Source organism: Macaca fascicularis, chromosome 10, assembly GCF_037993035.2.
Source record: "Macaca fascicularis isolate 582-1 chromosome 10, T2T-MFA8v1.1".
NCBI classification, from domain to species: domain Eukaryota; kingdom Metazoa; phylum Chordata; class Mammalia; order Primates; family Cercopithecidae; genus Macaca; species Macaca fascicularis.
In genome coordinates this window covers 7,245,491-7,270,607 of record NC_088384.1, presented here as the reverse complement: position 1 = coordinate 7,270,607, position 25,117 = coordinate 7,245,491, and the positions used below count along the sequence as shown (strand labels likewise).

The 25,117-nt window shown below is 56.0% G+C and overlaps 1 protein-coding gene across 6 annotated transcripts in view; it reads right to left on the bottom strand.

Annotated features, from left to right (window-relative positions):
- Window positions 1-25,117, bottom strand: part of SHISAL1 (shisa like 1) — a 159,432-nt gene that overhangs the window by 57,089 nt on the left and 77,226 nt on the right. For 4 of the 6 annotated variants that reach the window (XM_065522016.1, XM_065522017.1, XM_005567041.5 and 1 more), the window contains exon 2: window positions 404-502. In XM_065522016.1, the coding sequence (XP_065378088.1) occupies window positions 404-470 (67 nt within the window). In that variant the 5' untranslated portion in view covers window positions 471-502. Of the gene's footprint in view, window positions 1-403; window positions 503-7,566; window positions 7,769-10,602; window positions 10,714-25,117 lie in introns of those variants that run through there. The other 2 variants (XM_045363480.3, XM_065522018.1) reach the window with 2 other exon arrangements.

Here is a 25,117-nt window from a genome sequence, read left to right as displayed (position 1 = left end):
ATCTGCTAACTGCCTTGTCCCAGGTGAGTCAGGTCCCTCTCCAAGCCTCAGTTTCCTCATCTGTAAGATGGGATGGCTGGGACACTGCCTAACTTTGTCTTGCAGGGGCGAAGGACAGAATGCGAGTCAGGGCTTCTCCCAGGGGTGCTGGCAGCCAGCTGAGCTCCCATGGGAAGTCCCAGGGCTGCGGTGTACAGCAGAGACAGACAGAGAGACAGAGACAGACAGAGACCAGCCACACAGCAACCAACATTAGCTGCTCGCCAGAGGGGTGCCAGTAAGGTGAAGGACAAACGGCAAGCCCCTGTGTGTCCCCAGAACCCCAGATGGGCCAGCACGAACCTCAGGAAAAGACCACACCCCCTCATGCCGCCCCCACCCCCAGCATCCATGGAGGTTTTACCTGCAGAAAACAGCAACGAGAAGAGGACGGCGAGCACGTTCAAGGACTGCTGGCCACAACTGGTCATCGTTTGGCTTGCATTGATCCGTCCAGAGCTGCCTGTTTAATGAGAGCCAGGAGAGGCTGGGTGTAGGCTGTCTCGCCTGACACCAGCTTTGCTGCCCACGGCGGGGGACGGGCAGGCGGGCAGTGGGCAGGAAAGCGAGTTTGTCGGGAGTAGAGGCCGCGTGTGGACGATGGAGACGCCGCTATCCAATTTCCTTTCTGGAATGAATGACCTTCCCCCACAAGCCAACTGTCACCTCCTTTTCTTTTCATGGCAAAATGAGACTTAATCAAAGGAGGACGGATGGCTCAGGTGGTGGAAATGACCGGCAGGCAGATGCTGGTGGGCAGGCGCCAGAGTTGCAGGACTGAGGATGCCCGGCCTGGCTCGGCCACCTCGAGGAGCTTACAGCACCCAGGTCCCCCACTGTGTCGCTAAGGTGGAGGGGTTCATGGAAGTCACCATTAACCCCTATGCACCATAACAAGTATGCACGGAGCCAGGCAGCTTCCCAGGCACGAGGCACACAGCAGTGCATGAAATAGAAACGGTTCCTCCCTGGAGCCCCTGTGTTCTACTCAGGAAGGCTGACAACACGCAAACAAATGAATGTTTAAAACGCTCTGAGCTTCTGAGTACATACCCTAAGGCGCAGAAAACAGGGACTCGAACAGATACATACACACACCCGTGTTCCCAGCAGCATCCTTAGTCAAAAGGTGGAGGCAACGCATGTGCCCATCGGGGGATGGATGGGTGGCCCGTCACACAATGCACATTACTTCCCAAAAAAGGAGGGAAACTATGATACATGCCACAGCAGGGGCATCCCAGAGGGAATTATGCTCATGAACTGGCGAGGCACAGAAGAACACAGACCACGAGATTCCACCTACACAGGGTCCCTAGAGGAGTCCCACTCACAGGGGATTTGTCATCGGGTCACAAGCAGAATGGAGGGTGCCAGGGGCTCAGGGGAGGGGGATGAGGAGTGAGTGTTTCATGGGTACAGCCTCTCACGTGCAGCCTGCTCCCAGGAAAGGCTGGGTTGGGTCCACACGAGGAAGCTCACCTGCATACCTGGGGGCGGGGTCTGATGTGAGGATGGTGGGGCCTGGAGAGCCCTGAATCCCACCCAGGTGGGAGACCCTGAGGACCTCCTGGCCTGGCTGAGCCACCTTCCCATCCCCCAGCCCCACCTCCGCCATCTGCAGAGCGGACTCCCTGCCCGCTCCATTCTGTCCACGCCAGGTGAGGCCCTCCACCCCCCGGGAGGATGGTTTCAGAGTTGAATACACAGTGCAGGGATCTGTTACCAGACCACACATTTCTGAAAGAAAAGATGGTGGAAGACAATGCGCAGCCCAAAGAAACAAGCCCCTCTGCTTGCCTAGACTGTCCTGGCACCTGCTCTGGGCCCCAGGAGCCAGCCAGCGGCTGCCTTGCCCTCCAGAGCTCATAGCCTGGTCAGGGAGAGCAGAGGGGACACCAACCTGGGTCCCAAGGCAGCTCCGAATGCTGCTTTACTTGGAGCAGAGTTAGGGCTCAGGGCAGGCAGAAGGGAAAGCCACTCAGGCCTCCCAGAGGTTGGAGACTTCGGAGTGAGGAGACAGGGCAAAACTCGAGGCCAAACGCATAGCGCTCATGGCCTGGCCCTGGCCTAGGCCCTGCTGCTGCAGCCTTGGTCTCCTCCCCTGTAGCATGGGCATCGTGGCGGGAGCTGGACGTCAGGTGCTGACCTTGTGAAGTCTGGTTTGCCAGAACAAGGGAAGGGACTGTCAGGATTGTAAAATGCCACTAGAACGCAGGCCCCTAACACTAAACTTACTCAAGCTTACTCATCTCTTCCTCTGCGGAGGGGCCCCTCCCATCTACCCGCAGGTCTCTCTGCTCCCACCGCTGCCCTACTCATCCCTGGGGGCTGTAAGCTGCTTAATGGCTCTGAGCCTGGGCCTCCTCCCAGCCTCCTTCAGGCCCCCCTGGGAGGATAAGCCCAGGTCAAGCATCCGGGAGTACTCAGGAATGGATTTCTCCTGCGGAGTCCTATGGATCAGCCCTGGAAAATGAGCCGCGGGAATGGAGAGTGTTGGGACCTCTGAGATGCCTCCCCCATGCTCCATTCTACAGATGGGGATGCCAAGGCCCAGTGAGAGTTGAAACAGGTCCCCAGACTCCAGCTCCTCTGGCCCCCGTAGGATGGGGCTGCCCCACTTCTGTGGCTGGGGCTCAGCTCCAAGAGCTGGTAGGTTTGTTGAGTGAATGAGGAGGATCTGCCTCAGCCACAGGCCTGGACCCTGCTCCTGCTGCTCCAACTCCCTACAAAGCCCTGAGTGTACTGGCTGATGTTGGGGGGCTGCTGCTCACCCCTAGGGGGTGCCCTCCCTTCACACCTAGGAGTCCAAATCCTGTACCACTTTAGAAGCTGCTCCAGTATGACCTCCTCCAGGAAGCCTGCCATGATTCTATCAGCTGGAAAAAGTTTGCCCTTCCGCTGAGGCCTAGAGTTTTCCAACTCTTCCTTCATTCATGTGTTAATTCATTTATTCATTCACTTATTCTCTCAACATCCACTTGCTGACCTGCACTTGGGGCCAGACCCTGGGATGGGCTCTAGGAACACAGCAAAGGTGAGTCCCTGCCCTCAGGGAGCACAGGCAAGGATGCCCAGCAGTTTCCTGTTATGCGATTCTTCCCAGAACCTCTTCTACTAGGTCATGAGGGTCCTGGCCAGGGTTGGCCCTCAGCCCCCGATCTGCTGAGCAGACCCCCACCTCTGCCTTCCCAGACCCAGGGTCCACAGCTGGAGAGGCCTTTATGCTCCTGGGGGATGGTTCCAGAGATGAACGCACACTATACAGATGTGCTGTGAGACAATGTGGTTCTAGGAAAGGACGGTGTGCAGCCTGAAGCCGGGGGCTGGGACTTAGGAGTTCCATGGACGGGGTGGGAATTCCAGCCCTGCGGGACACCAGCCTTGGGCGCTGAGGCACACCCCGTGGTCATGTGGGTTTGCACACTGCAGGTGTCCCTGCCACAGCACACTGTGGTTGCACTGGTCCCACGTCCAGCCTGGGCTTTCCTTGGGGGTCTGTTCAGCATCCATGGCCTGGCTGTGCCCCCAACCCCCCTGTCTGGCCCGAGATGGGTCAATGTACAATCAAAGCTGCAGCCTGTATGCTAGACAAAAGCCCTAGGGGCGTGTGGGGATCTCTGGATGAAGGGGTTAGGGGGCTTCTGCATGAGGAGGTAGGGGCTACCCTTACTCCCCAGGCCCCCAAGGCAGCTCAGGGCCAGAGCTGAAAGCTGAATCCTCAGTAGAAAGAACAACCCACTGTGTGTCACGAGAAGTTACCTAAGTAAAAATTCCATTTCTAATGATCTGAGACAGCAAAGCTTAGAAGCCAACCTCCCCATTCCAAGCTAGGTCAGAAAGCTACTTTGGAAACCTCTCCGGGCCTTGGGGACCAGCCAGCTGCTATGATCCCAGTCAGGCTTCCACGAGGCAGCCAGCCTCAGGGCCACGAGTTCAATAGCACCGATGTTCACAAGGCCAAAGCCATCACCTTGGGTCCCTCCGTGGGGTGTGCAGAGGGGGAACTGAGCTCGGGGAGCTGTGATGACGATGGGTGTGCAGAGGGCACCTGGGCTCGGAGAGCTGTGATGACGATGGGTGTGCGGAGGGGACCTAGGGTTTGGGAGCTGTGATGACGATGGGTGTGTGGAGGGGACCTGGGCTCGGAGAGCTGTGATGACGATGGGTGTGCGGAGGGGACCTAGGGTTTGGGAGCTGTGATGACGATGGGTGTGTGGAGGGGACCTGGGCTCAGGGAGCTCCGATGATGATGTCATGTGCGGAGAGGACCAGGGCTCGGAGAACTGTGATGACAATGGGTGTGTGGAGGAGACCTGGGCTCAGAGAGCTGTGATGGCGACGGGTGTGTGGAGGCGACCTAGGGTTTGGGAGCTGTGATAACGATGGGTATGCGGAGGGGACCTGGGCTCGGAGAGCTGTGATGACGATGGGTGTGTGGAGGAGACCTGGGCTCGGAGAGCTGTGATGACAATGGGTGTGTGGAGGGGACCTAAGATCTGGTAGCTGTGATGATGATGGGTGTGTGGAGGGGACCTAGGGTTTGAGAGCTGTGATGTCGATGGGTGTGTGGAGGGGACCTGGGCTCAGGGAGCTGTGATGATGATGGGTGTGCGGAGGGGACCTGGGCTCGGAGAGCTGTGATGACGATGGGTGTGTGGAGGGGACCTGGGCTCGGAGAGCTGTGATGACGATGGGTGTGTGGAGGGGACCTGGGCTCGGAGAGCTGTGATGACGATGGGTGTGTGGAGGGGACCTGGGCTCGGAGAGCTGTGATGACGAAGGCGTGTGTGGAGGGAACTAGGATCTGGGAGCTCTGATGATGATGGCGTGTGTGGAGGGGACCTGGGCTCAGTGAGCTCTGATGATGATGGCATGTTACACCACTGGGCACCATCACCTGAGAGGCCCCACAAATGAGGTCTGTGGGACATCACTCCGGCAGCCCAAGAACAGGCCTGGAAGGGCGTCCGCCATCCTCCAACCTCCTGTGGGGCCCTGCACTGCCTGTAACCTGGGGCTGCTAACCTGCGCTGGCTCACACTGGCAGAGTTCATGGTGTGCCAGGCTGAACCCTGGTATTTACCGCACTGTCTCAGGTGACCCCCACGTCAGCCTGAGGAGGTGGATCACCAAGCTCCCATCTCAGAAGGGGGAAGCTGAGACTCAGAGAGGTGAAGTGACTTGCCCAAGGTCACACAGCCACTCAGTAGCAAAGTTCACTCTACCTCATGGCACTGAAAAAGCTTCTGAGGCCTCCCAAGGACCCCCAGAAAGCACATTTACCACAGAGATTAGACTTATCCTCCCGGGTTCTATTTCTCTGAAAATTGGTAAACTGCCTAAGATGGTAGTCCGTGGCCAACAACAAAACTGAAACAATTGGAAGAACATTCTGGCAGAGTGGGATGTTCCTGAACGCTCGTTTGACCACGGCCAGAATCACAAGTCAGGCATGCATCTCTGCTGGCCACCCCTTGGGTCAGCCTGGGACTGCTGTTCGGAGATTTGAGGATTATTTTTAAACACCGAACTTGGTGAGGCTGGGGAAGGAAAGGAAGGAGGGCACGTGAAGAGAAACAGAGCTGGGAAGATGAATTAAACCCCACCAGGAACAGCAACGGATCTGTTTTTGTGTCAGCCAAGCTCAGCAGGGCGGGATGCAAGAGGGCCTGAAGGGCGGGGCTAGGACCTCAGGCTCCCACAGGCCTGGACGCTGGCCTGATGCCTGGAGACCCCCCACAGCATTGGGGGCTTCCCGCCAGCCCCTCCTCAGCCCACCACACCCCACTTTTGGGCACGAGCAAGCACACCTCCAGCCCATTGCAGGACTGGGTCTATGGCAGCAGGGCTTGGGGGTCGAGCTCTCTGCCTGGGGCCAAGTCCTGGCTCCACCTTCTGTATCCACATCCCATGTGACCTGGGGTGACACCTGAGCCTCAGTGTCCTCAGCCCTAGAATGGGGATGAACATCGGCAACTAATTAACCAACTAAAGGAAGAGAGGCATCGAAGCCTTGGACAGCCCTGGCCATGTGCTTCTTGCTGCTGCGGTCTGGTCTCTGACTCTGCCTCTTTCACCAACCCAAGCCCTATGGCCCCTAGAGTCAGCTTTCCCAAGTACCCACCTAATCACCTACCTGACTTCTTGGGTTCAAGGCTGTGCTTTTACCTGAGGCCCCTTGTGGCCTGGCCCTGTGGCCCTGTTGCCCTCCCTGTTCCTGGAGCTTCAGCCCTCTGGGTCTGTGGTGCCACTGGGCCTTTACTCATGCCATTCCGCTATGCTAGGACCACCCTTCCCTCTCCAAATCTGCAGGCTGGAGGCTCATCTGGGGTGGTCGTCTCTCAGGGCAGCTCTCCCGCTGTGATTCTCCCACTCCCCAGGTGAGCTTCTGACACTCTGACTTCCCCCCTCCCCAGGGTGGTCTCGGCCTGTCTTGAGGCTAGGGCAGGGGCTGGGTGGGGTTCACCCGGGGCCAGCATGGGCAGCAGCACTCTGTGAAGCCTGCCCGGTTTGTGTCCTAACTTGAGAGAGAGCTGGGAGAACGGAGCATGGGCAGCTGAGGGTGGCAGAACCGGGACCTCTGCCCCGGGATCGGCCCTCTTTAAACAAGGATGACGCTCGGGCCTGAACCCCACAGGATGGAGAACAAAGGACACATGGCCTGTTCCCTAAACGTGTCCCACCTACTCTACTGTCGTGCGGGGCGGGAGGCTGACCTTGGGGTGAGGATGGGTCATGCCCAGCATTCTGGGCATGAAGCGGCTGGTGGCGGCACTCAGGAGTCCAGGCCTTTGCCCAGCTGATCCTGCCCCTGGACATCCCTTTCCCCACGTTGTATGTCCAAATTGAAACTGCCCACGGGACTTGGCTCAAGTGCCACCTCGTACACAAGCAGCCCCGGTTAGCCGCCCTCCTGACCCCACTGTTCAGGGAGCGGTTTCTCTCCTGGTCGCCACTCAGGGATCACCTGACGAGTCTCTACTGTGGACCAGCAGTGTTGGGCATGGGGCATTCCTGCTGCCATGAGCCTTACAGCCTGGGGGGAGGCGGTCACAGACAACAGATTACGTAATGATCCGTAATTCTACGTAGGCACGATGATTAGCAGTGGTAGCATTAGCACGGATTAGCAATTCAACAGGGCACGGCTCTCTGGAGCCTCACCAACAGTCCTGCGGGTAGGCAGCGGCCTAGCAGAAGGGCAGCAAGTACAGACAAGGAGACGGGGCTAGCAGCTGCAGAGCACCCAAGCCCCGGGCGGAGCACGGCGCACAATGCTCCCCTTTCCTCACCCGTTCCCTTCCCACCCAGCCCTATGCCGCACCCTCAGTCTCCCTATTACACAGATGGAGAATGCGGGCCTCAGAGAGGGGACTCAAACCCCGGGGTCTGCTCCTGTGTCCTGTCTCTACGACTCATAAGAGTGTTTACCCCGCAGGCAGCACTTGTGTGCATGCCTCTCTCCACACAGCACACACAGCACACACACACGTGTGCACACATGTGTCATCAGGGATGTTTCACCTCCGCAGGTTTCCCAGTCTCCAGGGTCTTTCCTCGGTAGTGCAGACCTAATCCTGACTTTGTGAACTTCTGTTTTCAGGACATCCACTTAGAGGTTATGAAATCTCACTCCGAAACGCGAAGTCCAGGAATAAACACTTCGCGAGGCTCCATGCCTGTGTATGAAGTGAGATCAAAGCGCGTCTTCGTGACCCCTTCGTACCTGCGGGAGGAAGCGGCAGGAGGGAACTAGGACATCTTTCCTCGCTGTGCCGGCCAGGACTGAGGCAGCCGGAGTATATGGCTGGAGAAGGACAGACAGGCAGCCGTTCACCTGCAGCTGGGGTGCTGGGCTCCACAGCTGACAGCGAGCGAGAAGGGCCAGCACCTCACACCCCAGTAACGGCCAATGTGACCTGAACCCTGCCGACCCAACGCCTAACCCTGCAGCGGTCACATCCCCGAACCCAGCCCTGCTGAGACCATTTTGTTTTTGCTCATCTCTGTGGGCAACACAGGCCTGGCACGTAGTAGGCCCTTTATAAACACATGTTAATTAGTTGAATGGACATAGGCAATGATCATCTCCATTTCTGAGATAAACAAACCACAGATCAGAGAAACTAAGTGATTGCGCAGAGCTGGAGGGTGGCAGGGTTGCAATCTGAACCCAGGTCTGCTCAACTCCAAACAGGGTGCTGGGGGCGACCACATAGGCTTTGCAGCGAGTCTCCCTGGCCTTGGGTCAGAGTTTTATCACTAACTAGCTGGGTGATCTAGGGCAAGTTACTTCACTGATTTCCGTTTTCTCATCTGTGAAACGGGAGCCGTGCTCCACACCTTGCAGGTATACCAAAGATAGAAAGGACCAGAAGCTAGCAGGGCACCCAGAACATTAGCGGTTGATCCATAAAGGGTTCTTATCTGCTGTTACCCACTCCACTATTCCCAAAGCTGATGGTTTAGGTACCAGAGAGTGTCCTGTGCCCCTTGGCAAATGAAAGTGTGTTTGAACTCCATGTCTACGTCTGATTTCCCCAGTTCCTCTTTCCATGCTTTGCCTGTTCCTTTACTTGGCCCTGATTTCCCTCTGCCTTATCTGTTGGTTTACTGCTTCCCTGCCTGGTACGAGTTCTTCAAGGGTGGGAAATTTTGTGCCTCTGCATTGCCCCACCATGCTTTGCACACAGTAAGTGCTGAATAAATGTCTGCTGGCCATAGAGTAGGAACTCCATTAGCACTCATTGGCCTGATTTGTTTTATTGCAAAGAGCAAACTTCCAGATGGGAACAGCAGAGATCCAGGCAGGAGATCTCCTTCAGCTGAGACAGGGCCTCCACTTTTATGGCCACCACCAGGAGTGACCGTGGGCCATCAGCCCTGGGTGGAAGCCCCTTACTTTAGCCTAGAACTCAACTCCAGGGCTCTGGTGGGACAGGCTGCCCTGAGTCCGAGGCAGCCGAGGTGGGCCAGCTCACACCCCCCGGGCCCCCACTGTGCCCCTACCAGGCGGGTAAACCACTTGCTCCATGGGGCTACTCTCAGGGTCAGGGCCACAAGGAGAAGCACACTGCCATGAAGGGTGCTGGCCTGGGTGCTGGAATCGGGAAGGCATAAAGGTGACCACCAACCTGGAAACCTCTCCTATCTCCCCAGATCCCTCCCTCAGTGGATAAACATTACAGTGTATCCCCAATAAGGCTCTTGTCCCTCACTGACACCTTTCCCCGCTGACTCCACCATGCCCCAGCCAGCCGGGCTCTGGGTCCAAGTTACAGACTCAGCTGTTCCAATGTTTTCCCCTTTTGAGCCCCTGGCCTGGACCAGTTCTGCACCCATCAAGTTCTCTGGGTGTGCTACTCTCTTGAATGTTGGAAGTAGGCACTGCTGTGATCCCATTTTACAGATAGGGAAGCTGAGGCCTGGCGAAGAGGGGACTTGAGCAAGAACACACAGCTGAAAGGGGCTTAGCTGGAAACCCCAACCCTGCTGGAGGCCCTAGATGCCCCACTGTCCTCCTCGGGGCCACACTGGGTCACAGGGCAATGGGCTCCAGGCCAGACTCAGTTTCCTCCCCTATTAAGGGGACAGCTTGGCTGAGACAATCGTGGGCCTTCTGCAACTCAACAACCCTTTGTTTCTCTCCGTCCTCCTGAATTATTTGGTTGCACCATGGAGATAAAACAACCCCTGGAAATCCCAGAGGCATTTTTTTTCCCACTGGAGAAACACAAAAATATCACATGAAGAATGAATCACTTAAAGTGTCAGGGCAGGAAGAGGAAAGACAGGCACGGCACTTGCCTCGGTGGGCGGGGGCGGGGTGGCCCTGGGTTTCTCTTCAGCTCCCTCCGCCTCCCTGGTCCCTAGAACCCCTTCCTCACTGGAGTGAAGAAAAGCCAAAGCCCTGAGCCTCAGTTTCCCAATCTGTAAATGGGGACAACATACCCACCTTGAAGGGGTATTGGGAGGGGCCAGTGCATTCATTCATTCATTCATTCATTCATTCATTCATCTATTCACTTATTTCATACCAGTGTGATGCTGGACTGGGACTGCAGACTCCGAAGTGGGCTGAACAGACCCACCTCACCCCCATGAAGCCAACTAAACACCCTCCAGGCCATGACTAGGGCGTCCTGAGAGCACTCCCTAGGCCTTCTGCAGCTCTCAAGCCATGCCGGACCCTGCCCCGAGCCTTTGGCCTTCTCTCCAACCCCTCTCTGTGCAAGGCTCTTGACACAAGGACACCGAGGTGCAGTCGGCCAGCAACCTGCTCAAAGTCACACAGCAGGTAGGTAGTAGCGCCAGCATCTGTGTACCCCCACAGGGCTCCCGCCCCTCTCGATCAGAGCCTGCTCCCCGTCTTACCCCACTGGCATAGCTGTCACCCTGGCCCCGCCCATTCTTCAGTGACTGGGAGTCACTTAGCAGCCTTGCCTGGCTTCTCCCTTACATGGAGTGCTTAGCCAGGGCAGGGACCCCAGGCCCAGCGTGAAGGAACAGAGGTGCCCCTGCACAGTGAGGACCTGGAAACCTCCACAGGCTGCTCCTTACCTGCCGAGCCCTGTGACTGAGGGACCAGAAGCCTTCCCCGCTGGCTGCGGTCTCCCTGCAGCTGCTGGCCTCTTCCCTGGCTCCTGGTTGCCACCAACCCTAAACCCCAATAAAAGGAGAGCAACTTGGTCGGGCCTTGTATAGGCAAAAGACTGTTTTCCAGCGCAGGCTGGCTTGTGTGTGCTGACAAGAATTCAGCGTGCTCCTCGGGGCGGGGAGTGGGGTCAGGGCGCTGAGTCAGCCCTGCAGGAGTCCAGCTCCCGCCTTGGCCTAGGGCCGCCACCTCCCAGGCCCAGGATGGCAGCGGCTGCTCCCGCAGTCCCCACGCACTCCAGGCTCTGGTCTCACTGCCTTGTGCATCCTCAGAGCACCAGCAAGAGCCCCATTTTACAGGTGAGTAAACTGGAGACACTCCCTGTGAGATCCCACAGCTAGAAGCAGCAGAGCTGGGGCTCACACCGAGGCCACGGGGCTCCAGGTGCACACCTCAGCAGATGCTTGGCACACTACATGTGGGTTCCTTCCCATGGCCCTCAGTCTCTGTTGGGCAACGGAGGTTAGTGACACCACTGCACAAGCCCCTCTGGCCAGCACTGCCCGGCGAGGGGTGTGGGTAAAATAAACGGTCCCCACCCCAGCCCACAGAGGGTGTGTGGCACCCGCCTGACTCCAAGCTGGGCTGACCTTCCTGCTGTTGCCCCCCCTACCCCTGGCCTGTCCCCACCCAGCAGCAGAGGGTCCTCCCTGCCAGTAGGAATGGGGTGGGAATGGGGCAGGAATGGGGCGGGGGGTGCCCACACCTGCCACTGTTTGAAACACATCAGTGGCTTCCATGACCGTCTGGACTCAGCACAGGGGCCTGGCTGGCCTCTGCAGCCACATTTCCTGGCTGCCAGGCACTCCCCCAGCCCATGGCCGTCTCCCACCCCCGGGCCTTCATGCATCGTGGTACCTCAGCGGCGCCCTTGGCTGGCTTCTGGGTGGCATTTAAACACAGCCATAAAGGAGGCCAGCCCTCCTCTGCCTCCCACCCATCCCTGGAAGCCTGCCCATCCTGAGACAGGCCAGAAATAAACCTCCTTTTTCCATTCCTTTTGGTGGACAGAGAGCGAGTTCAGACTGGTCTGGGTGTCCCTTATCTAGCCACAGTCCCGACAATGGCAGCCCAGAGCGATGGGTGCCACGATGGGAAACCAGGGGTCTGTGGGCGCCCAGAGTGCCTGATGCAGCCTGATGGGGTAGGGGGCTGGGGGTGGGGGTGGTATTTATTTAATCTTCATGATTAGGAGGTACTCTGATTATTCCCAATTTACAGATGCGGAAACTGAGGTGCAGAGTTTCAGTAACTCGCCCTGGGCCGCCTGGCTAGGGAGTCAGACCAGGGGGTCTGGCATGGACACCTGGAGGATGAGTCGGGCAGCGGGGCGGGAGTGGGGGTGGGGGAGTGTTCCTGTCAGAAGGGGACAAGGCACAGAAAGTCCCTCCTGCCTCTTGTCTGGGGCTCAGCACAGCAGCAGAGAAACAAAAGGGCTCTGAGCTTGGGGTCTGAACATGGGTTCAAGTCCCGGCCTTGCCACTTCTCAGCTGTGTGATCCTGGGCACATTTCTCTGTCTCTCTGAGCCTGGGCTTCCCTGTGGATTTTGTTATGGTTCAAAGCAGACCTCCTGTGCACCAGATCTGGAGCACCTATGACATAGCAAAGTATGGGTCCGCCAATGACACTTACTCCTTGCAATCACCCTACGAGGCAGGAATTTTAAAAGTTCACCTTTGACAGAGGTTAGAAGCACAAAGACCAGCCTGCCTGGCAGACTGGGCCGAGGGCCACCTGGAGGGAGGGGAATCCCAGTGCAGGCTCAGGGAGGCCACTGTGACCACATCCTCTTGCACGGTGGGTCCTTGCCTCAGCGACTGTGGGGGAGGAACAGCACCAACATTCCCTCTCGGCCAAGGGGACCAGCTTCTAGAAACCTCACAGCAGCGCTATGGAAAACCCTGGAGACAGCCCTGGAGACGGCCCAGTGGATGAATAGGAAAATGCATGATATTATGGCCAAACACCAGAACACTCTTCAGCTACCCAAATGCACTGCGGCCGCACAGAACGTCACAGGGCATCTCAGCGCTATGAGGCTAGAGAGAAAGTAAAGTCTCCAAAGAGGAAGTTCAGCATAGTACCCTTTCTAGAAAGCTAAAAAGAACTGTAAATAAAATGTACTTTTTGAGGGCACATCTGGCTATAGCGAGGCATACAGGGGGATGTGGGGTGAAGTGGGCCCTGCTGGGGGGTGCACAGGCTAACACTCCTGCCCTCATGCTGGGGGATGGGTCAAGGATGTTTCTTATACTATTAACAAACAAACAAGTAAATAAAGAAGTCTTGGCAAGGACCACTGAGGGAGAATACCAGCAAGCAGGGAGAGAGATGAGCCTGAGTCCACGGCCCGGAGTCCAGAAAATAAAATAGAAAATCAAGGTTCAAAATATATGTAAAGGAAAACAATGATTACAGTATCCCCCAGCCCCGTCCACTGCACGCAGGCCCACCTCTCTGGGCAGCTGAGACTCACACGGGGGCCTGGGTGGAGACTGCAGAAGCTGCTTCGTCCTGGCTGGGGGTCCCTGAGACAGCAGCGTTTTTTTCCAGTTCACAGTCCCAGGTTGCTGGGCGTGGTGCCAGAATTGTCTAATTCCAGTAGGGAATCAGCATGAATTCCCAGCCTCCTCCTATTAAGCCCATAGACACCTTGTCCCTTTGAGGGACATATGATTGGTCCCTACCAATCATAAATGCTCTGTGCTTCAGTTTCCCCATCTGTAAACTGAGGATACTGGGCCATATAACATCCTCCCGTATTTCCGTGTTTTGAACTGAGCTGGTGGCCCCACATCACCTGGGCCACAGAATCACAATGCTGCTTCTTATGCTGTCATTACCTGCCTGGCGGGTCACCTGCCTCGAGGAGGCTTGGTTTCTTCCTTTGTGGATGGTACCATGCCTCCATCCTGGCCCCTCCAGGTCATGGGGAGGATGACTTGAGACGAAGAACACGTAGGGCCCTGCCTGAGCCACTGCTGGGGAATTGCTGCCTCCTTCACAGGCTCACAGGCAGCAGTTCCCTGACCTCAGGTGATTCCACAATGGCAGGATGGGTCTCTATCTTGGCCCTCAAAGGATTCGCAGTCTGGGGCAGGGAGGGGAGAGACGTCACAGTGTAAACCACCCATATCGATGTGGAGTAGGGCGATAATAACCCCCAGGGGCCAAGTGCTCTCTGCAGGGCCCTTGACAGACCTGGTCTCCCACACATCATGCTCCTGCAACAGGACATGTCATTCTGTGACTTGCCCAAGGTTACAAACAGCAGGCCCCAACGTGGAATCCAGATTTGGAGCAGACCAAGCCAGGGAACCCAGCTGGGACGTGGTGCACCCTGGGGAGAGGGACCTCGGTCAACGACGCAGTATGCGGTGGGACTCAGCCAGAGCTTACTAGCTTGGGACCTCAGAGAATTGAGAGACCACTCTGAGCCTCAGTTTCCCCAGCTATCTAATGGGGATGGTACCCAGGGTAGGCCAAGATGAACTAAGAGATCCCCGGAAGTGGCTGCACCAGGGCTGCACAGACCTGTAGGATCAGAACCAGGGTGGGGGCCGAGGGATCTGCATCTGTCCCAGCTTTCCAGGGCGTTCTGATGCCCACTGAAGGAAGAGCTGCTGGGCCAGCTTTGCAAGCCGCCCAGTCTTTGTCCACTCTGCAGTTGTAGACAAAAAACAGCTGTAGAGAATCCTACATGAATCAGTGATGGTGTGTTCCAATAAAACTTTATTCACACAAACAGGCAGCCCCAGTTTGCAAACTTCTGGGTGAGATCATTGCTACCCCAAGCACAGCCCACAAACCAGCAACCCTGGCATCTCCTGGGAACTGTTGGAAATGCAGGCTCTCGCGCCACCCTTCCGGCTGAATCAGAGGCTGTGCGCTAACCCATTCCCCAGCACCTGCAAGTCTGAGAAGACCTGGGCTGGAGCCTATAGCAGGTTCTCTGGGCAGCTACCTGGTCCTGCCGGTTCCTTCTGAAGCAGACTAGGGGGCGGGCAGGAGGGGGAGCTGGGGGTTGCTGCCTAGAGAGTTATAACAAACCAAGGCACCAACGCGGCTAATTGGCAGCAGCTGCTGTTTCAACCAGAGACTTGTCAGCTGTGATTAAGCAAAGTTGCCTTTAGGCCAATCAACTTCAAAATTATGCAAATAGAGCTGCAGCGGAGACCACAGGGATGGTGCTGAGCCAGCTCCCCCACCCCTGACCTGGCACACTTAACCCCCCCATCGTCGGCTGGAGGGCCCCTGTCCATCCTCACCACTCCCTGGACCAGTTCCACTACTGGAGGTTAATGAGCCTCCCACCCACACTCTCTGTAATTGGCATGGAAGCTGCTGGGTGGGTGCGATCCAGCTCCGAGAGCCGGGCCAGGATGGAAGGATGTACCTCTCGAATGGATCAGCTGCTACACTGACAGGCAGGGCCCGGTCAGCCACACCGACCCACAGCAAGCCAGGCCTGTCCTTACTCGGGGCAGTCCACACCCAGGAGAACTCCCTGGCGGCAATGGCTGGACAGCGAGGGAAACAGGTGCTTTCAAAGGTGGTAGGAAGCGGCTCTCATTCGCCTTGCCGAGCCTTTGCAAACCCTTGCTGGCCCCTCCAGCTTTCCTAGGCCCAGATGTGAACAGACAACAGTCTCCTCCCACCTCATCTGCCTCCACACCTGTGGCCCCTGACACCCCAAACCTGCTGTGCCGCCAGTTGGACTTCTCAGCTGCCCTGGCCCTGTGGTCTCTGGTCTCAGGTTTGCTGTCCTGCTCTGTGGGCTGTTCCCACGGGGGCCGAATCCCCAGGAAGAATAAACCACTGAATGGTGCATTGCTGGGGGAGGCAAGGAGGGCAGACCCCCAGACACCAGACTTAGAACCCAGAACTGTACCCGCTTCAGACACAGACTCCCCAAGTGTTCTCCGTCACCCCCCACAGCAGAGCAAGCACCAGGCTCCACTTCCTCAGTTGAATCCTTCTCTGCTTAGTCGTCCCCAAACTAGAGATCCGTCCTGATACTGAGTTCGCACTTTGGAAACAACAGGATGGCTAATGAACGTGTCTGCCCTGTCTGCTGAGCACGGGGCCCTCTGACCTCCCCTAGCTGGGCTCTGCCACTGCAGCCTCCTGACACCAAGGGGCTTGACAGGTAGCAGGGACTGAGGGGCAGAGCAAAGCCCCTCCAGGAGAAGGCCCCACACTCAGGCTGGCTGCCCCCTGACCCAGGCCAGCCCTTCCAGGAGCTCACCGTGGGGGGCGGGGAAGTCCAGGGCAGACAAGCCTCTACCGGAAAAGTCCTCGCTGCAGGCCCGATGCCATGCCCCAGCCTTCAAGAGAAGGCCTCCTGCTTTCCAAAAAGGAACGTCCCTTATAACGGGGAGAAAACTGCTACATTACGTAGCATCGGTCGACATCTGGGTAAACGGTATCATGGAAGTCTAATTAGTGTGCTGCTGCTTTGGGGGAGTGTTGGCTCAAAAATTTCTGGGGAATGGAGAGGTAACATCAAAAAGTATTTATGACAGCGCTTTGTCAGCAGGAAAGCAATCAGGACCGGGATGGCAAGTGCAGAATTCCAGGGGCAGGCGGGTGCTGGGCTCAGGCCTGGCGGACGGTGGCCAAAGCCATGGCCAGAGAGAAGACAGAACATGCAGGCTGGCCTCGGGGAGGGAACCCAGCTGGCCCTGTGATCCTGGACATATGACTCAGGCTCTCTCTTTACCTGTGAAGTAGGGTGCTAACCCCCTTTACTTGGGTGGTGTGAGGATTAAATGAGATGACATATGTGAAACTCGGAGCCCACGCTAGGTGGTTAGGAGGGGTCAGTCACCAGGGCTGCCCTTTTCCCCCCATCCTCTCCTCAGGCTCAGGGCCTGCTCAATGCTGTCACATAGGTTCTTTTAGGTGAGCAGCACGGTGACCCTGAGAAGCAGGTAAGGGCTGTTCATGACTCAGGTGAGGACACAGAGACGAGGGTCACACAGCTCATAGGTGGCAGACTTGGAACTGGCACCCAGATCTCTGACTTCCCAACACGGGGCTCCCTCCAGGCTGCAGCGCTGGCCATACCTGGCACCACCCACAAGTCCCCAGCGTGGCTAAGGATGGAAGCTCAGACACTTGGGGCTGAAAGGGTCCCCTCGTACTGTGGCTTCACCTCTCATTGTCAGCCAGGGAACCTGCCCAGGGCAGTAGCCCATGAAGACTCCAGGCCACGGAGGCAGAACCAAAGTAAGAGTGAAACCGTGTATAAGCCCTGGCCTCCCATGAGGTGGAGACAGAAGGAAAAGGCCATTCCTTGAGCACCTCCAATGTGTTCAGCACTATCCTGGGTGTTTCACAAGTATCGTCTCCTCCAATGTTCAGAAAAGGAGGGGCTACTGCCCAAGCCTGCAGATGAGAAAACTAAGCCTCAGAGGGTTGCGTTACCTGCTGAAGATCACACAGCTGCTAAGATTCTGGGACTTGGACCTGAGCTGGTTGAGTTTTCAAGCCCAAGTTCTTTGTAGGACTCGGGCTCTTGGCCTTGGCCCTTGGGAATGAAGGGGAAAGAGGAGGGAGCTGCAAGTCCCTAAACTGAAACCACTTCCTCATTACTGGGAACAGCCCCCTCTCCCAGTGATAGGGGAAAAACAGAAGAGATCATTCTGGGATCCACTGGTCCCATTTCCCACCAGTGCCAGATGTCCCCACACTCACAATGTCCTGGCAGACCCTACCCCTGGGCGAACTCCTCCAGCCTCAGAAACTCCCCACACCACAGTGGAGAGGGAGCTGCTCCCTTCGGGGACAATTCAGACCATGTGGAAGGAAGGCTCTGGCTTTCGGCTCTCCTGCCCTTCCCACCACTCCGGTCTGGCCTCACACTGAACATGCTTATTTTAAAACAATCAGCATTTGGCTCAAGTCGTGAAAGATTAAATGTAGGAGTTGTGTTAGGAGGAGTGAGATGCACTGTGCCGGGGAAAGAAAGGGGTCGTCGGTGTGGGAGGCCCCTAAATGTCTCAGACCTAGCTCCTGGCCCCAGTGATGGGCGGCGGGGGTGGGGGGAAATCAGGTCTCGAGGGTGATGGATCTGATTCCAATCCCACCTCCATCTCTAACAGACTATGTGACTTCATTTAAAGCCTCAGTTTCCTTTCTTCCTTCCTTCCCCCCTCCCTTCCTTCCTTCCATCATTTAGGCAAGAAACTTTTACTGAGCACCTACTATGTACCAGCCCTGATTCCATGGCCTGGACTCTGGGGGTATAGGAATGAACTAGGCAGAGACACCTCAACCTTGGCATAGAGAGGCCTTGTCTGGCAGTGTGGGAGAGGGGGACAGAAGGACCTCCCTCAGGGTGCCTGTTGAACACAAACATTCGATCTTAGCCATGTCCATGTCTGAGTTCCTATATGCTGTTGGTTCCTGGAACCAACAGGGATGCTGCCCCTCTGAGACCCCCTATTGTCAGCCCAGAACTGGGCATGGAGGAGGAGGCAGCAGGCATTGGGGATAAGTGGGCCAGGCAGTGGAGCAGGGGGCAGGGAGGAGGTGCGAGGCCCTGGTCAGGGCCTTGGACAGTCCACAAATAAACTCCAGCTCATTCCTCTGCCCAAGTGAGCTTAGAGGGAGAGAAAATAGCTTTCACACTATATTTTCTAATTTTTTTCCACTCCAGTGCTTCTAAATCGATCCAGAACAGATTGTCCAATTGTTTGAATTTCAGGAGAGACGTCTCCTGATCTTTTCCTAGTCCTGCCTAAGATTCTGCCAGGACCCCGCCCTCCCCCGTGACCCCCTCTTTGGCCCGGCTCCAGCTGATGTCCAGGCTGTCTGGGGCTCGACCCCTGGCCTGTGGACCTATAGCACTCCCGGGTGGTGCTCATGCCCAGGGAGGCCCTGGTAGAGCTCGTCCCTGGAGGGGAAGGCTTTGCTTTTGCAGGAAGAGCTGAACTAGCCAGCACTGTGGGGCAGTGGAGTCCCACCAGAGGCTGGCCACAGCCCACCCTCTTCTCCCACAGGGAAAGTGCTTTGGGTTTGGGGCTTAGTCAAGACACAAGCAACTGGGAAGGGGTATCATCGTTCCCGTGATTCCCAGCAGCAAGACAAACAGGCGTCGTCTCGGGCACTGATGGGCCCGGGGCTGCCGGGGGACTGCAGGCATCCAGGGTCCTGCCACGATGGTGGATTAGCAATGTCTAATGGTAGCAATGTCTGCCCCAGGCACAGCAGTGAGAGTGGCAGTGCTCCAACCACACAGTTGCCATCCAGGTCCACAGGGTAATGTCCAAACCCAGTAACTAGCCAGCAATCCAGTAACTAATGCCCCTGCCACCTGCCCACTCACCCAGCCATCCATCCATCCATCCATCCATCCATCCATCCATCCACCCACCCACCTCACCCACCCATCCATCCACCCATTCATCCATCCACCCACCTCACCTACTCATTCAGCCATCCATCCATCCATCCACCCATCCATCCACCCATTCATCCATCCACCCACCTCACCCACCCATTCATCCACCCATTCATCCATCCATTCATCCACCCATTCATCCATCCACCCACCTCACCTACCCTTTCATCCATCCATCCATCCATCCATCCATCCACCCACCCACCCATCCACCCATCCATCCACCCATTCACCCATCCACCCACCCATCCACCCATCCATCCACCCATTCATCCATCCACCCACCTCACCCACCCATTCCTCCATCCATCTATCCATCCATCCATCCACCCATTCACCCATCCACCCACCTCACCCACCCATTCATCCATCCATCTACCCATTCATCCACCCACCCATCCATCCACCCATTCATCCATCCATCCACCTCACCTACCCATTCATCCATCCACCCATCCATACATCCACCCACCCATCCACCCGTCCATCCACCCATTCATCCATCCACCCACCTCACCCACCCACCCATCCATCCATCCATCCATCCATTCATCTACCCACCCACCCACCCATCCATCCACCCATCTACCCACCCACCCACCCATCCATCCACACATTCATCCATCCACACACCTCACCCACCCATTCATCCATCCATCCATCCACCCATTCATCCATCCACCCACCTCACCCACCCATTCATCCATCCATCCATCCATCCATCCATCCATCCATCCATCCACCCACCCATCCATCCACCCACCCACCCATCCATCCACCCATTCATCCATCCACCCACCTCACCCACCCATTCATCCATCCATCCATCCATCCACCCATCCATCCACCCACCCACCTCACCCACCCATTCATCCATCCATCCATCCATCCATCCATCCATCCACCCACCCACCCACCCACCCACCCATTCATCCATCCATCCACCCACCCATCCATCCACACACCTCACCCACCCATTCATCCATCCCTCCACCCATTCATCCATCCATGCATCCATCCGTCCACCAGCCACCCACCCCCCTGCGACCAGAGTCCTCCAGCCTTGGCTTCTGCTCAGCTTTCCACAAGTGCCACGGAACAGCCACTCAGAGCTCCCAGAAGTCTCCCAGACTCATTTCCTAGGCTCTAGATGCATGGTTCCCTCTGCCTCAAATGTCCCTGTTCCCCTTGCTTGTCAACCTGGTCATCTTAGACTCCATCTCCTTGGATGCCGCCTCCTCTGGGAAGGCCCCCTTGATGCTCAGCCCCTTTCCTACCAGCAGAATTGCTCCCCATCCTCTGTCATCACTCACACCTGTGCATTATTTTACAAAGGGCTTGAGTCTGGAGCCAGAACAGGTGACTATGTCCACGAGTCCCTGCAGACTGTGAGCCTGTGAGGACAGGCCCTGTGTACTATCTCAGGAGTGAATAAACCCATGACATGCACCGGACAAGTGGCCTGCCCATGCCTGCCTGCACCCACCCCCTTCTGAGGAGGCAGCAGGCAGCAGAAACCAGCCCCTGGTTGTTAAGATGCAGGGAAGCAGGAACAACCCCAGTGCGGCTCCTCTGTGGCTCCTGCAGGCCCCACACCTTCCCGGGGTGTCTCTCCCCCGCAAAGAGGAGTCAAAGAACAGCCAACGAGTGGAGAGGGTGGGCCCATCGGAGCACTCTGCACGGTCCCTCCTGGGTTCAGACTCCTGCAGGAGGGCCTGCTGTGAACACATTTTACAGAGAAGGAAACCAAGGCAGACAGGAGGCAGGAGGCTGGGCAAAGCCACACTGTATTGAGGGGTGGGCACCGGAGTGTGGTGACCCTGAGCTCCCACACCAGCACCCCTCCTGACCACAAAGTGAATTCAGCCTCCCCAGTAGAAAGAACAGAAGCCACCAGGTCCAAATCTTGGCTTTGCAACGTAGTGGCTCTGTGCCCTTGGGGAATTCACTTTGCCTTCTGAGCCCCTAGTGAGTATAACAACCTGTCCCTGCTCACGGAAAGTTACGAGAATTAAACAAGGTGATGTTGGCAAAGTGCCCAGGATAGGGTTGTGGTGAGCAGGTTAGGGTCTCTCCATCAGGTTGGGGCTCCAAGGGCCTTGGGCAGAGCACTCCCATCCCTGGGCCTGCTTCTGTCCATGAGTTGGAGGTGCTGCCTCACTGCCCCAAGTGCCTCCTCTACCCCTTCCCCGACCCTGTACCTCAGGTCTCCTCAGGAGGGGACGAGAGAGTGCCCAGGCTGATGTTTCATGAGCTCCGCCAGCTCCAAATCCACCCTCTGCTCCCTGTCACCCACTGCGTGGAGCCAACACCTCCCTTGACTTTCAGTTTGACTTTACAGGTTGCAAACCACCTTCAAGTGTGTTATCTTTGCAAGCCAGTCCTCTCCCCGCATTATAGAGGGGGAAACAGAGGTTCAGAGCGGCAGGAACTTGCCTACGCTGAAGCTGAGGGAGTCACAGCCTGAACTCAGCTCTGTCCAGCTTCAGAACCAAATTGTGAGGGATACCAAGCAACCTGGGCTCCCAGACTCAGGCCACCATCCCTAGTCAACAAAGATTCATGCAGCAAAGAGAGAGAGATCATGTCCCACTTTGTTGCTCGCATCCTCAAAGGGAAGCCTCTGCCCCCAAACTTCAGCCTCTTCCTTGGCTGCCCTGATCTTAGTTTTATTCATTCACTAATTCATTTATTTGTCCATCCGTCCATCTACCCATCCATGCATCCATCCACCCATCCATCCATCCACCTCACCCACCCATTCATCCATCCATCCATCCATCCATCCATCCATCCATCCATCCATCCAACCACCCACCCACCTCACCCACCCATTCATCCATCCATCCACCCATTCATTCATCCATGCATCCATCAACCCACCATCCATCCATCCATCCATCCACCCACCTCACCCACCCATTCATCCATCTATCCACCCATTCATCCATCTATGCATTCATCTACCCACCATCCATCCATCCATCCATCCATCCATCCATCCATCCATCCATCCATCATCACTTCACTCCCAGAAACCTGTCCAAAGCATGCCAAACCTGGGCTTGATACTATCAAGCTAAACTAGGAACAAGGCGGCCTCCACCCTTCCAGAGAGAGGTTCTCTGACCCTTCACCGCTTCTGTGCCTCCTGGGTGTTTCTGTTTTTAAATGTAGCAGTGGTGACAATAATACCAGTTATATTTACTGAGCACTTACTATATGCCCATCTGCACCAAACACATTCCTTGCAGTAACTCGTTTAAATCCTGAAGAGGTGGATATCATCTCAATTTTTAGATGAGAAAACAGTCTCAGAGCGGTGATGTAATCTGTCCAAGGCCACACAGACAGGAGGAGTGGAGGCTGGGATTTGAACTCTTACTGTCCCTCCAGAGTTTAGGGATAAAACATAACGGTTATCGCTGTAACTAACCCAGCTGTCCCAAATGTTACAATCTCTGCCTCAAATCCTCTCAAGTCACTCACGTTATTATCATCATTATTAGCTCTATGTTGAAAATGAGGATGCTGAGGCTCAGAGGGAAATATGCAGCCCCCACTGGTCACTAGTAAGGGATGGGGGCTAGATCGGAACCCAGGCTCCAAAGCTGGCTCCCACCTGCGTGGTCTGCGGTTGCCATGGTGCTGGGTAGGAAACACCGCCACTGGTCTAACAGCTCACCTGATTCATTTCCTCATTCATTCAACAACCACAGGCATGGCAGTCCCTACTCTAGGGGTCTGGGGATGAGCAGACTTGGTTCCTGCCTGCCTGCTTAGTGGAAGGGCTGCAACAATGTTAACACAGTAACACAAAGTTGGTAACAGTATCAAAGTGAGAATACAGAGGCGGGCAAGGTATTGAATCTACACTGTGCTAACTAAGCCCTTTGTATGAATTTATCTTCTCTGGTCTCACAATAACCCATTTTGCAGGTAAAGGAACTGAGGCTCCAGGGGTTATATAACTTGCCCAGGGTCACAAAGTGAGGAGCAAGCAGCGAGGAGACTTGTCTGGGCAGAACCCCAGCATAGCCTCGGGAATTCCAGGCTGCTCTTGGGGAAGCAGGCAGCCTGCCAGGGATCAGCACCCGGAGCCTCCCTGTGGCCCGTTGTCCTGACGATGGGGCTCATCTCAGCTGCATGGCTCATTCCCCAAAGGACTTTCTGTCCTAGGGATCAGATTCCAAGCAGTTGCACCCAGCTGGTGCTACCCTGCCACACCCCAGCCTGGCTCCCAGAAGCCTAAACAATTTAAACAGCAAAGGCCCTGCTGGAGGGCTGGGCACAGTGGCTCATGTCTGTAATCCCAGCAATTTGGGAGGCCAAGGTGGGTGGGTCATCTGAGGTCAGGAGTTCGAGATCAGCCTGGCCAAGATGGCGAAACCCCATCTCTACTAAAAAGACAAAAATTAGCTGGGCGTGGTGGTGCGAGGCTGTAATCCCAGCTACTACTGGGGAGGCTGAAGCAAGAGAATCACTTGAACCCAGGAGGTGGAGGTTGCAGTGAGCCGAGATGGAGCAACGGCACTCCAGCCTGGGTGACAGGGAGAGACTCTGTCTCTTTTTTTTTTTTCTGTTTTCTTTTTCTGTTTTCCAAAGAAAAAAAGACCCTGTTGGACCCTCCCTGAGCTGAAGGCTGAACCTGGGCCTTCTGGGGCTTGGGACGATGCCAGACTTCCTGCAAATGGGCAGAGAGAAGCTCCATCAGCACATCTTCTGGACGCAGAGACCGAGGCTCAGAGCCGGCAGCCCCAGCCTGGGCATCGCCAGGACCCAGGTCCTGAAGCCCAGCCCCTCTTGCAGCCAGGGAGTTCGGCTCCCGTGGAGGGAGAAAGGGGCCTTTCTAGACTTTGGAATTCATGTATGTGCTTCTTTAAGTTTTAGAATTTCTACAGGATAACTTACTCTATTTGCTCTCCACCCGCACACAGCCCATGAGATCCAGGGCCTTGGGTTTCAGAGCCCCGCCTGGCTGTGACTCTGGCCACCTTGCTTCCCGTCTCTGGGCTCAGCTCTCTCCTTTAGGGAAACTTGGCCTGCCTTGGGCTACCCGAGGGCAGTGGAAAATAATGGATATGAAAGGGCTTTGTAAAAAGCCACATGTCCAGCCAGGTTGTCACAAAGGAACCTTCATAACGAGAAGCCACATCCGTGTGAGACCCACCCCGAGACCTTCCTCAAGCCGCTCCTCCTCCTGAAATGCCCCTCTGCCTTCTCCTACGCACCTTTCAAGACCCAAGCTGAAAGTTACTTCTACCAGGAAGCCCTGCCTGACCCCTCTCAGAGGCTGGTTTTTCTTTAGTTCTCCTGCCCCTCCCCGCGACAGACACACTGCAAAACTCACCAGGGAAGGACCCTGTTTCAAATCGCCCCTCCTCGCCCCCTGGGCCTGGCACCCCGTCCAGAACTCGGTAGGCACTCCAGAAATGTGGAATGAATGAACGCTAAATGCATCTCTTTTGGTCTGTAAATCCAGCTGCTCACGTACAATTCTCCCGACAAAGGAAAGGAACCCAAAGTGAAAGCAAATCACCATCGTTTCCGTGACAAGCTCCGGGAGCCTCAGAGGAAATTCTCATGCTGGATTATGGAAGGAATTTGCCTTTATTTTTAATTTGTGCCAATATCTAAGAAAACGGCACTTTATTTTGAGCCCATCAGGCAACAACGAGGAGCTTTGGGATCTGGCACAGGAGACAAACTTTCCCAGCCCAATTTCCCAATGCAAATCTCTCCGCTGCAGCAGAGCCGGCCGTCCCCTCCCTCTGCTGGGCACCTCTCTGAGGCTTGCCAGGGAGGAATAATCAGATTATGTAGCTGGGTTTTCAAAGATCACGGTTTGTCTCATTTTCCAGGGAAGTGTGAACAAAAAATTTTTTCCCTCCCAGGGCTCTGTTAAGAGCTTCCAGAACTTAATTCAGTGTTAAATGGGTGTAATTTGGGAAACTCATGCATTATTTCTTAATTTCTGGAAGGAGCGTTTGCACACATCTGTTGGGGTAGGTGT